This window comes from Fulmarus glacialis, unplaced genomic scaffold (genome assembly GCF_000690835.1).
Source record: "Fulmarus glacialis isolate BGI_N327 unplaced genomic scaffold, ASM69083v1 scaffold33304, whole genome shotgun sequence".
In the NCBI taxonomy this organism is placed as follows: Eukaryota; Metazoa; Chordata; class Aves; order Procellariiformes; family Procellariidae; genus Fulmarus; species Fulmarus glacialis.
In genome coordinates this window covers 2,984-16,706 of record NW_009207944.1, presented here as the reverse complement: position 1 = coordinate 16,706, position 13,723 = coordinate 2,984, and the positions used below count along the sequence as shown (strand labels likewise).

Genomic DNA, 13,723 nt, shown 5'->3' with positions numbered 1-13,723 from the left:
AAGTATGGAGAATTCTGTCATTTCATGGTGTCCAAATAATTGTCAGAACCTGTGTTTAATTACAAATATTTGTTTAAAAGGTGAGCTAATTTTTGAGCATGTTGGAGATTCCAATGAAATTCAAAGAAAAACCATCATGATAACATTTTTTCGGGCTATTTTCCTGGACTTTGAATAAGAGAGTCTATGTGTGAGGTGGAAGGAAGCTATTGGTTAGAAATGTTTGAAAGGATTGGTTTGCTGAACATTCGTCCTAGCTTTGGTTTCATACACACACAAAGAATTCAGTTTTTGTAGAGCCAAAGACTAATATTCTTTTAATTTATTTGCTTATTTTATGCTACATCAGAAGAAGAATTATGACCGAGTCATGAAAGCATTGGACAGTATCACTTCTATTAGAGAGATGACACAGGTGAGTTTAAAATCTTTACCTACCTTAACTGCTATTTCTAGAACTAGGAAGATGTTTATATTGCTTGCCTATGATGGGTAGGGAAGTCAACAGTCTCATCTCTTTCCTATAGAGCTGTAATAATATTAAAATGTGTGTTAAAAATAACAAACCTAGAGTATCCATAATGGCAGTCAAATAAAAGTGATGAAGTAGAACTCAGATCTTTTGAAGTTTAAATAAGAGATAATAACAGCAGAATGGGACATTGTAACAAGGTAATCACCAACTGCTGCATTGCTGGAAATATCAAAGCCAAACTGGGTCTTTTATTTCCAAAGCAAAAGAAATTGGTTTTGTGACAGTATTCTGAATGATAGCTTTACGTCTATTATAGCAAAACACTTGATGAGCTAAGTATGGTTGGGGACTTGGAAGGTTGGGTCTCTTGGGATTACTACCATATGATTTCTCAATATTCCCAGTGGGGCAGGATCTGATAGCCATACTTATGTTTATTGTTACACTTCCTTTCCCAAACAGCCCAGCTGATTATAACTGATTATTGAAATCTCTCCCATGTACCTTGCTTTTCCAACTGCTATATAAATGTAACCTCACAACAGTTTATAAATCTTACTCTGTATGAATTCGTAAAGTACTTTGGGATTCTGGAATGAAGAATGAGGTGTATAGAGAGGAGTAAAATAAATTGAAAATTAAAATCACATATTTTTGTTACTTAATGTAACATGTTGTAAAAATTTTAAAAATCAGGTATTTCTGTTACCTAATATAATGTCTTTTAAAAAGAAAAATAACCACCATTTTGCTCTTTTAAAATGTTAAAATAGTTCTTGGACTGCAGAGTTTTAAAGGGATGCTTTGCACTGTGATTGAAATCAAGAAAGGTTTTCAAAGGGATTATAAGATGATACGGTATTTTACTTTACCAGTTATACCATGAAACAGTTAAAAAAAATGGAGTGGATTTTCTTGGGGTATTTTGGGAGACTTAATTTTGTGAAGTTCCAGTCCAATTTCTTAATCCAAGAGCCGAACATAAATAGACGTCTTCTGCTGTTCTCCCTGAGATCACCAACGTTTGCTAGAATATACTCATTTTGATGCTAATTATATGGTTATTATTTTACTCCAGGGAAAATAATTGCTATATTAATTCTTGTTGTTGTCAAAACACACTTATAACTGTACAACACTAAATGTCAGTAAAACTGTGATTTAAGCCTAATAATGAGTCCCATGTATTCGTTTTAATAGATGAAATCATGGGCAATGTAACATATAAAATTTAACCTTATGATTTCAACTAGAAATAAAGAACGTAATTACTCTTTTCTAGGCACCTTACTTGGAAATAAAGAAGCAGATGGATAAACAAGATCCGCTTGCACATCCTCTTCTACAATGGTATAAAATTGACTCACATGAGATGAGAATTATTAAAGTACCAAGTTTAATGAATAATCACTTCACCAGTGTAATTTGGTATAAGCTCACCCTAAGAATTAACATCAGGGTTGACATTTGCAACTGCAGGTGTTTCTGGACTGTTTCTGGGCCTCATCTGGGCCCTCTGAAAACACTGGAAAGACTCCAGCTTACTTGTACAGCCTCTGATCTCATTTTCTAGTCAAGATTTGGTCTATTTCCATCTGATAGGTTCAAAGGCCTGCAGCTGGGTGCTTTGTGGTGGCCATTCGTAACACATTTTTAAGAAGAAAAATTCTGTTTGGTTACCATGACTAATACATCTAACTGTTTCTTATTTTAGGGTTATTTCTAGTAATAGATCACATATTGTGAAGCTACCAGTGAATAGGGTAAGTGTCTGTGGGTTCTTTATTATTTTCTCATTTCTCATGGCTTGTATTAGCATTTTAGGTGGGAGTCTCCTAGCCAAACGTAGGTGTCTACATTCAAACTAATCACATGGACTCCATTAATAGACAAGGGAGAGAAATAGGCAGTTTCAGGTCATGACTCATAGAATCATATTGTGAATATCTTAAATCGGTCAAAGGAATAATGCTCAGGAAAAGCCTATTTGAGGTGAGTAGCTCAAACACAAGTGTCTACCTTGTAGTCATCTGAGATTGGGTGAGAAAAACTTCACTATTTGTTTTGTTACCATATAGAATATTAGATACAGAACTGTACAGAAAGCAGTGCACACAAACATGGTGTACCTGGAGATCCACATATGAGTACACCTTAAAAAGAGTATAGCTCTTGAATTTTAGAGGGGTGGTGCTGACATTCATTTCTGAGTATGTGTGCTTCTGATCCTCTGATTAAGGGCATAGTAATCTGCAACCTTTCAAATCTGAACCTTAATTCAAAGCCAGCTCTGATCAGAATACCATGATGAAATTGTTCCATTTAATTACTTTACTAGAGCCATATTAGGCTGAAATCTGTTTCAGAAACTTCCATATGTTTCATAAACTGAAAGACATTTTTACTGTTTGATTTCAGGTAAAAACTATGGTAATGAGACCAATTTCAATTTAGTTCATGTAGTTATTTAGATGCAGTCACGTATTGTGCAAAACAGCATGGTATCTTAAGAACTACCATTATGGAAATACAATGCTTTTGTGTTAATCAACTTCTTTTCACTTGTGCGCTGATATATTTTACAGCAACTAAAGTTTATGCACACTCCCCACCAGTTCCTACTTCTCAGCAGTCCACCAGCCAAAGAATCCAATTTCCGAGCTGCTAAAAATCTCTACGGAAGTACCTTTGCATTTCAGTAAGTACATATATTCATATTAATCAAAGGTTATCAAAATGCCGTGCTATTTTTTTTGTTCTTGCCATTTGAGGTTTACAGCTGTGAATTTATTGTTCTAAGGGATTACTGATTTCATTTTGCATTTTACAGTGGATTTTAAAGCTTGCTTTTTCATTTTTTCAGTGGTTCACACATTGAAAATTGGCATTCCATCCTGAGGAACGGCTTAGTTGTTGCTTCCAATACGAGGCTGCAGGTAAATAAGTAGACTAAAGAGACTTTAGCTAACCTGTGCATGCTTGATTACATGCTAGCTTAGGCAAGTTTTCAGGGGGTATGGTTCTGGTAGTCATTTAGGTGGAAAAAAGGGATGATTTCAAATACCCTCTTGTTTCCTGGAAAAGGAAATTTACTTTTCCGATGCAATTAAAATTAAATAATTTGTCTGGTAAAATAGCTAGAAAATCCCATTGCTGGAATCAGTGTTTCAGTTTTACATTGCAGAGCAGCACCTCCAGGAGGCTTGGCTCGGTACTGCTTAAAAGCAGTCTTGGGATTAAAATTTAGAGCTACATAAACTTATCTCCATGTTATAGGATCTGACAGCATACTAGATTTACAGGAACTGGGTTTACAGCATTTTCTCTTCTCTTCTTGTTTCCTGGGGAATGGAAATATGAGTGTACTGGCCAGGAGGGAGCTATTGCAAACTTCAGTTTGTTTTCTCGGACTGAATCATCAGGAGACCACTATTGCAGAGCAAAATAGGCAGTACCAGAGGGACCAGGGAGCTGTAATTCAGAGTATTTTAGCATCACGGTTTTGACAGCTCTTCCCCAGAGCTGAGGCTGTGATAACCTTGGAGGAAGATCCCAGGGTGCTGGCTAAGGATCGGGGTACAGAAGACACTGAAAAAAAGGGAACAGAAATCTCTGCTGTTCCTTTTAGTGGTTTGGGTGGTTTTATTAGTATCTTTGGAAGAATATTCCCCAAGAAAGAAGGATTTACACACTAAAATTCACCAAAGTAAACCCCTTTGTTTATGCTTATTTTTTTGTTGAGAGTTGAGATACTGGGGTTAGGAGGAAGCAGTAAAGCCCTATTTTATACAAGTCATAATTTTTAGATCTCTCACACACCTAAGGCATATCCTGAGCCCTCTTCATCCTATTTATCCCAGTACCAACGAGTCAGGAAACATATCTACTCACCAAGGGTCCTATACAACATTGTAGGATCTGGAGGAGTGAAAGCATGTTTGCTCATTCCTATGAGAGCTCTGGCACATTGCAGAGACAATGTAAATATCGTTGGGTCAGAGAAAGGAAATAAGGGTGAGCATGACTCTGAAGCCCAGTGGTCATAACATCTACCTAGGTGGGAGATACTCTGGGTTCTCGTTTGTGCTCCAACAACTACTTGATGTGTATTCTTTAAAGGCTTTTCCACACAAAACGGTCAGTCCCTGGTGGAGAAGTGAATCGCATACTTCACTCGTTCCAGACAAGAAAATGACTGCAGGGCTAATAAAAAGTGCTTACTTTTGTTGCTTAGCCCAAGCTTCATGACATGGAACCGTGACCTTAGTGAAGAAGAGGCTTCCTTTTCCTCTACTCTTTTCAGACAGCTGGTAGCTTTATGGCTGAAGTGCAGTCCTGCAGTGATGGGATATGCATGTCTGAATTGGCTCAGGCAAAAGCTTGATTGAACCCATTCTTCCACTACTCAGGCTAAACTAGTGACTAAATTTTTCTATAGCATATGACCAGTGTCATCACCATCTCTTCGCTTCGTACCTTAAAGAAAATAAAAGCAGCTGTTGCTGCTGTTGATTCACAGAGGCTGGCTTAGGCTGTGCTTCCTGCCAAGGTTTTGATCTGAGACACATGCTGAGCTTACACAGCCTTGTTAAGGCTGAAGTGTATTTGGCCATGTACAGAAGCACCCTTGGTAAGCATCCCCCATAGTAATGTTAGATTTAAAAACAGGAAATGTGACTTTATGTATGAATCTAATGTAAAATTATGTTTGGGCATTTGGACATGGTTTCCAGAATATACAGTATTTTAATTGTATATTTGCAGCATGATTTTTTTTCAAGACTTCTTTGAACACCATTTACTACCAGGCAATAAATTAGTGCAGTGGGGCAGATGTTTATCTACATTACGACCTGTTCCTATCATTATTATTTTGTCCAGATAACCAAATTAATGTTAAACAATCACTCTGCTCTTTTTCAGCTCCATGGTGCAATGTTTGGAAGTGGGATATACCTTAGTCCATTGTCAAGCATATCATTTGGTTACTCAGGTGATACTTATAAATCACTCTAAAGTTGGAGAAGTATAGGGGTGTGTCTTAGTCTACTGCTTTTCTTACCAGCTTCGCTGTTTACAACACTGTATTGAATTTTATCTTTGTTGACCAAGATTTATTCAAAAAAGAGAAAATCTAAATTCCCTTATTAAGTCCCCGTCCTCATTTTCCAAGGTGCTGAGTATCTTGAAACTGTGCTTGAACTAAATAATAGCTAATACTGGATTCTGTGTGTAATGGAGCAGGTCTTGATTATACAGTGGAAATTCAACTTTGTGTTTGTGATTTTTTGTCAGTATCTGCCTAAATCCATCTAACATTATCTATGGATTCATGGGCTTTTACGACGCGATCTGACAAAACAAATATTCATCAATAGACATGTTCAACTGTGTATATTTAAGAGTATTCCCAAGTATTACCATGTCAGGGTTACATAGAAAATACAGGACAGTGTGTTTATTTTGGCATTAGAAGAGGAGGGAACATAATTTGTCCCACCAGTAAATCCAAAAGTGAGTCGTGCGGAGTTTTCCTTGTAAGAATTAAATAATGAAGAGAAGCATAATAGAAGCAAGATACACCAATGTGTGTATTAAGAAACTTAAGAGATTTTAAAATACGGTGACTTTTTCCTTTAGGTATGTTGTATTTACCCTTTCCTCACATATGAAAGTGCGGGTATAGTTGAATGTGTGTTTGTGTGCATGTAGGTAATTCTGAGAGTTGTAGTTATGCTTTCTGATTTTCAGTATTTTTAGGTGATGTCACAATTTATTTTAAGAGCTCAACATTTTTTACTACTATTTACTCAATTTCAATATTAATAATCTCTAAATGCACTTTTAGCTTTTCAGAGATTACACAAGTATGGAAGCTTTTTAGGACTCACTAAAAGTGCAGGTTGCAGTACCATTATCTAACTAAATGCCCTTCTTTTTGGACAACACTGCTTTGTCAACTTCAATGTGTTTTTTCTCATCTCTCTACCTCTCTTGGTGTCTTCCATCCAGTCTCCTCCTGTGTTCCTGTGAAGTATTTAGTACATGATGCCAATAAAAACCACAGAGGAATCCTATACTCCCTGTTCCTTCAAAGAGTTAAACTTCCCTATAATTCAGTCTGTGTTTTCAAACTGCCAAGAAATATGGGATACTGGAAAGACAAGGAAGTCTGTAGTAGCATACAATACAAGAATTTTATATAAACCAACATGAGAAACATAACAGAGATCTAAGGCACAAATGTAGGTATTTAGATTTCTGAGATGGAAATTGGATCCAATGTGGCTGACAAATAATTTAATACTTTTATGTGTAGATAAATTAATTAAACCAAGGTAGACTTTAAATCTTTAAATAAATTAACTACTCCTAAAAATTAATTAGACTTTTAATAAGTCTAAATAAACTGTTAAAGATTAATATCTAACGTTCTTTCTCTCGTGATTTTACTATCCCACTCCCAGTAAATCAGACTGTGTTATGTCAGCCTGAATAGGGTCAGTTAGACTCAAGACATGCTGACATGCAACTCTGCTAAGCAACCACCTAAGAGCATTCCTGAGCTGAATTCAGTGGCATTTCAGCTCATGTTTATCTGCTTTTGCACCTACTTAGTGCTAACTTGACTTTCCTAAGGTCTTTGCAATACATGCAGATGTACTGGTAATTTGCAGGATTAAATTGAGATATTCTATGACAAAGTTAACTAGCTTTTTGGGTGCCATGCAAAGGTCTGTGATTCCCACTGTGCTACCTGTTTCATTCTCCATACTTTACTTTGCTTACTATGGTATTTGTATGCCAGGGTATCTTACATGATTTTAATATTCCTAGGGATGAACAAGAAGCAGCAGAAGGTGTCAGCTAAAGATGAACCAGCTTCAGGCAGTAAGGGCAGTAATATATCACAGGTACAATACATCAACCATCTCTGGAAGATTTATGGTTTTGTGCTGGGGAACTTGATAGCTGAAAAGGAGGTAATACTCCCTGTGTGAAAGTTAACAGTTTTATTTTATTGAACAAAATCAACAACATCAGACTGCAAACATCAAATACAGCCCAACTGCTTTTAGTAACAATTTACAGAGTATACTGCAGGACTTGTGCCCTTCTTTTCCAAGCAGAGGAATTTAGGAAGAGAATGAAAATGAAATATAGATTGCATTATGACCCTTAGCAAGCCCTTGCTTTCTGAGTTCTAGACTTGCAGAAGAATGATGCAAAAGCAATTGAGAGTGGTTATTGCTGGAAAATGAGTAGCATTTCATTTATAGGAAGTCAGTTCTTCTTTTTCATGGTTTTTACATATTAAACCATTACAATTCTGCTTTATCTAAAGCAAACTCGTAGCATTTATGTGTAGGGCTGAATTTTGAGAAAGAAATCTTACATCTGTCTCCATAGTTAGCATAGAAACTACATTGGAGAGAGATTGGTATGTAACAGCAGAAGCCCTCCGAAATGGGAAGGCCAGTAAAATATCACGGTAGTGGCCAAAGAATCGGTGATCAAATTCACCTTTTTTTTTCTCTCTATCAATTTGTTTATCAATAACAGTCTGATATTTCTAATAATATTATTCATTCTGTAATAATTAGGAACTTTTCTTTCTGGATAAAGGAGTTCAAATCCCTCCTACAATAATCCAAACAAATAATATAAATGTTTTTAGAAATTCTATTACATTTAGAAATACAATAGAAATGTTTTAGAAAGACTGCCTCTGTCTTTGTTCATTAATAAACCACTGAAAATAGCAGTCCTCTCCTTTGTTACTTTTTCACTCAGTTTGTCTTATTGCACTAATTAAGTTTTCTCATGTTTTTACATCTCAGTCACAGAAGAAAGGACAACAGTCACAATTTTTGCAAAGCCGTAACTTAAAATGCATAGCCTTATGTGAAGGTAAGCTGAAAGCCCTTGAAAAACTGTTTTAGTCATGGACACAGTGGATGCAAATCAGTGAGACCTTTAGTTCCAGTATTGGTTGTTTTTAATTGAGACACTACTGGTAGGCATACGAGTGCTTGCTTAATAGCTGACCTTTATATTTCAGTTCGTTCAGAACATTTCCCTCTTCGAACAAAACCTCTAACACATGCTGAATTTTCATGAAATAATCATATGCATGTAGCGACTGATCATCTGGTCTGTCTTTCAAATGTGATCATATTCCTGAGCCACGAAGATAACCCAAGTCATGGCCTTTATTTAAAACACTGACTTCTTGCAAGCTCTTGACAAATTCATTAAACACTAAAGTCAGAAAAAACAGCTTTCTGTTGAATTTCCAAATAATTTTTCACAGTTCAGGCAAATATACTGTTCATCTGGTAACCGCTCTGTTCTCTCTGACTGCTTCAGAAATTTTGTGAAGTTAAAATCCAGTGCATAGGAGTACAGTCATTCCTGAAAGACTTGGATGTTCTTTTAATAACTAATGAAACCTCAGCAGGTTTTGAGAACAAAGAATTATGAAATTTGAATAAGAATTATACCAGTAATTGGTAATTAGTGTCATTGGCCAAACAAAAAGAAATTATATTAAACTCAGTTTGCCCTTCATTTGGAGCATTTGTTTATTTTTAAAAGTAAAAAGACAGACAGTGGAAAAGATGTTATTTCAAAACGGAAGCTTTAAGCTATATATGCTACTTTTAAATATAAATATTTTTGAGAATGTTCAAGTGAAATATTTAATATGATTAAGGAGATGTCAGTCAACATGAAAATGCAATTTGATCTGGACAGAAAAATACGTAAGTTTAGTTCTAAAACTTTCAGAAGAAGATATGAAATCAATGTAGGGTTTACTAGAATTTACTTGTCTTTTAACGCCTGAAGTTTCTCAATAAAAATTACATCTTTCACAAGGACTTTTTCATCCATATCATTCTTTCTTCACAGTTACTAATGGAGTATCAATTTTATAAGGGTGAATTTTAAATATTTGGTAAAATATATTTTACATCATTCATATTCACTTCATTTTTCTGTGAAAAGAAGTGTTTAGGGGAGGTGGTTAATATAGATTTTAAATAAAATTAATTACAGGAGATAAATGTTTGTTAAAAATTACAACTCTAGGAAGAAATGGTATAAAAATTGAATATGCATTTATTCATGGTAGTGTTAGAATAGAATAGAATAGACTATTTCAGTTGGAAGGGACCTACAATGATCAACCAGTCCAACTGCCTGACCAATTCAGGGCTGACCAAAAGTTAAAGCAGGTTGTTAAGGACATTGTCCAAATGCCTCTTATACACAACAGGCTTGGGGCATCAACCACCTCTCTAGGAAACCTATTCCAGTGTTTGACCACCCTCCCGGTTAAAGAAATGCTTCCTCACGTCCAGTCTAAACCTCCCCTGGCGCAGCTTTGAACCATGTGTCCTGTCACTGAATACCAGGGAGAAGAGACCAGCCCCTCCCTCTCCACGTCCCCTCCTCAGGAAGCTGTAGAGAGCAATGAGGTCATACCCCTCAGCCTCCTTTCCTCCAAACTAGACAAGCCCGAAGTCCTCAGCTGCTCCTCATAGGACATGCCTTCCAGCCCTTTCACCAGCTTTGTTGCCCTCCTCTGGAGGCATTCAAGGACCTTCACATCCTTTTTAAATTGGGGGCCCAGAACAGCACACAGTGCTCCAGGTGAGACTGCGCCAACACTGAATACAGCAGGATAATCACCTCTTTTGACCGGCTGGTTATACCGTGTTTGATGCACCCTGAGATGCGGTTTGCCCTCTTGGCTGCCAGGGCGCACTGCTGACTCCTGTTGAGCCTGCTGTCCACCAGCACCCCCAGATCCCTTTCTGCGGTGCTGCTCTCCAGCCACTCCTCTCCCAATTTATACTTGTGCCCGGCATTACTCCATCCTAGGTGCAGAATCTGGCATTTCGACTTGTTAAATTTCATCCCATTAATCATAGCCCAATGCTCCAATCTATCTAGATCCCTCTGCAAGGCCTCCTGTCCCTCAAGAGAGTCAACAGCACCTCCCAGTTTGGTATCATCAGCAGACTTGCTAATGGTGCCTTCAACTTCTGCATCCAGATTGTTGATAAATATATGGAACATAACTGGCCCTAGAATTGAGCCCTGAGGACCACTGCTGGTGACCGGTTGTCAGCCAGATGTAGCCCCATTCACTACAACCCTTTGAGCTCTGCCCTTCAGCCAGTTCTTCAGCCAGCGCACCATGACCCTGCTTGTCCCACAGTTGGACAACTTGTCCAGAAGGATGCTTTTCAAATGCATTATAGAAATCTTTTCAAATACAGATTGATGGTATAGCTTCTGCCTAGCAATAAAAAGGTTTCTTTCCTGTGTTGTCCTCATTCTGCTGGTAAACAACCTATCACCAAATACATTGCTCTTTTCTAAACATTGAGCAAGTTTTGGCAAGCTTTGTGATCCCTTGAGTCATAATTGCTATGCTTAATTTTTTATAATATTTGGTAGTATTGCAAATCCCAATTTTGTCATATCTCAGTTTCAGGCTGTATCTTTAATGTCTTATTTTTGACTCAGCCATCATCAAACACAAATATCTCTGTTCCAAAGGCTGATTAGTTGACTCAGATCGTCCTTAACAGCCCTATGGCCATTTAAAATCAGTTTTCAATAAACATACATTTTCATTATTCATTTCAATTAACAACTGGCTCCCATACATCAAGCATCTGTGTTTTCTGGAAAATATAACATATTTGGAATCAAGTTCATCTCCCTGTTTGTACCAGCAGCCAACTCAGAGTCTACACCACACCACAGACATGCAGTGGAAAACTACACATTCCCAGAAGGCTATCTAAAGTGTATAAAAAAGCAAATCTTTTAAAGCAGTATTTTCCAGGCATGTTTTCATCACTGTGAAATTTATTCTTTCCCTGATAGTGATAACCTCATCCGATCTGCACAAACATGGAGAGATATGGGTAGTTCCCAATACGGATCACGTGTGTACAAGATTTTTCTTTGTGTGAGTACAAAGCTTCTTTTAACATTCAACTTCTGTTTGTCCTAGACCTTTTTCCCCATATTCCCTCCAATAGTTGTAATTGAAGTAGATAAAAGACGTTTCTTCCTAATTCTTCTCAGTATCACTTCATTTTTTATCTTTCTCTGTACTTACTTTTGTTAGGAAATGTATGGATAAGCTAGTGACAAAGGTTTAGTAGGTGTTATGTTACAGGATAAATGAATGGAGAGTTACTGATTTTTCCCACGCTATAGCATTACCTCATGTTACAATAAGTCTATCCATGTATCGTAAAATATAATTTCTATTTGGCTGTATGTTTTAAAGCTGAGGAATTCATTAAAAGCTTCCTGTCTATGATGTGAGCGTTTCACCTCTCACCTATGACTTGTCCCCTTTGGGTGCTAGTGGCTTATTCAGCCTCAGCGTTTCAATGACAATGGCAGCCTTACCACCCTTCACTCTCTAAACTTTAGGATCCTTATGTAATGGTGAAGTGCAGGAGCATTTTAACAGAAACATGTTAACATATGGAATAAACACTCTTGATTATTGAATGAAACAGTTCTGGATGGTTTTAGGTAGATTAATAAAACACTAATGTGATTTTATTTTCTGTACTTTTTTTTAGTTATGAAGATGGTCAAGTGGGTGATACAAGTATAAATACACAGGAACCAAGCATTCATAAAGAGATTCTTCGAGTCATTGGCAATCAAACTGCTACTGGTTAAAAGGACCACTCTTATTTAATTGATGTGATTTGGAAGCCTTCCTCAGTCTCAAAGCTGGATTTTGAACTGAAGAAGATGCAAAAAACTAATTTATTACTATTATTCTAAGCAAATTAACCCTTTGAATACTTAACTGTTTTCTTACTTAGTGTTTCTTATCTCATCAAAATACCTGAGATGGTATGAATTAGCAACTGTAGGGGTGCAAAGTCTATTAATATACTACAACTAATAATAATTAAACAGGCATTTGGGTTGCTCACAATAAACAGACTTTAAAAAGGAGTTTTGTGCTGATATTTTTATATTAAACTTCAATTGGAGGTTTTAGTACTGTATACCGGTATTTTAAATTTAGAATGACTGAATTATAAGTGAGAGAGAAGATTTTATAGCGGAGCACCTGTATTATGCAGGATACTTTGCAATAAGTAAAATATTCTCATATTTAAACACAATAAAAGGTTGTCTGGAACATGTCAAATTAAAGAGATTGGTTACCTGCAGCTATCTTTGATTCATTTTATTTTACACAAATGCAGCTAGGATTTAGAGTCAAAGGTTAAAAGATTTTATTTTTTATTTAATAAGTGAAACAATCCGAAAAATAATGAATATGGTGGTGTATGTTTAGTTTTCTTTATCTTCTGTGGAAACGCTGTCTTATCCATTAAACAGCTTAGTTGCATTTTTTAATTATACAAGCCTAGCAAACACCTGGAAATCCTGAAGCTGTTAACTTCCTTTTTACAAATTTGGTTTTTATATACTAGATTTTACAGTTTCTTTAGATCAACAAGGTTCTTTAATGTTTTCATCTTAACTTCAGTGAAACTGCTCTGTGGTTAAATTTAGCCACATATTTAAAAGTACATGCTGAATTAAGGCTTTTACATGATTGAGTTGATTGTTGGTACATCAGAAAATACAAACAAATGCAAAATTTTACTGATTTTCTCTTGGTGAAATATTAATTTATTCCTAAGGGAAAACAAACCAATTCAAATCTCTCTGTCCTTTAAATTAACAACTGTTTTTTCCACGTGAGCATGATGGCAACACAGGTAGGGAGGGGCCCAGTCTCCAAGGCACAAAGCATATCCTGTGCCCTGATGAGTGCCCTTGGCAGCCCTCACGATAGCGATCCTGGAGCATCAATCACACCTTGAATATGGAGAGCAGTTCAACTTGCTCATCTGTGCAACTATTACAAGCCACCTCAGAAAGCAAAAATAGACTGAATCCTCTCTTATGTTATTTTCATAATAAAGATACTGAAGCGCCAAATAACAGCACAACAGAGTACAGGCAGGCATGTTTGTTTCTTTTAAACAGAACTGCATTAGATACGCTGTAATGGGTGATTCCTTCTTTCTAGTTGAAGCTACACTCCCGTATTACTTGCTGCAATTGAAGCGCCCTACAAGTAAAATAGTGTTACTGGGCCTAGGAGCACATACTTGGAGATGTATTTTAGCATTCCAAACTTACTTGCTGGGGTCTTCAGTTTTTCTGGGTTCACAT

At 36.6% G+C, this 13,723-nt stretch overlaps 1 protein-coding gene across 1 annotated transcript; it reads left to right on the top strand.

Moving 5' to 3' along the window:
- Window positions 1-348: 348 nt before the first annotated feature.
- Window positions 349-12,476, top strand: LOC104075724 (poly [ADP-ribose] polymerase 8-like). The gene is made up of 10 exons (XM_009576318.1): window positions 349-415; window positions 1,758-1,825; window positions 2,190-2,238; window positions 3,061-3,173; window positions 3,339-3,411; window positions 5,399-5,468; window positions 7,313-7,389; window positions 8,317-8,386; window positions 11,381-11,465; window positions 12,097-12,476. Exons 1-10 carry the CDS (start codon window positions 371-373, stop codon window positions 12,197-12,199), a joined length of 753 nt encoding a protein of 250 aa, XP_009574613.1. The 5' UTR covers window positions 349-370; the 3' UTR covers window positions 12,200-12,476.
- The last annotated feature ends 1,247 nt before the right edge of the window (window positions 12,477-13,723 follow it).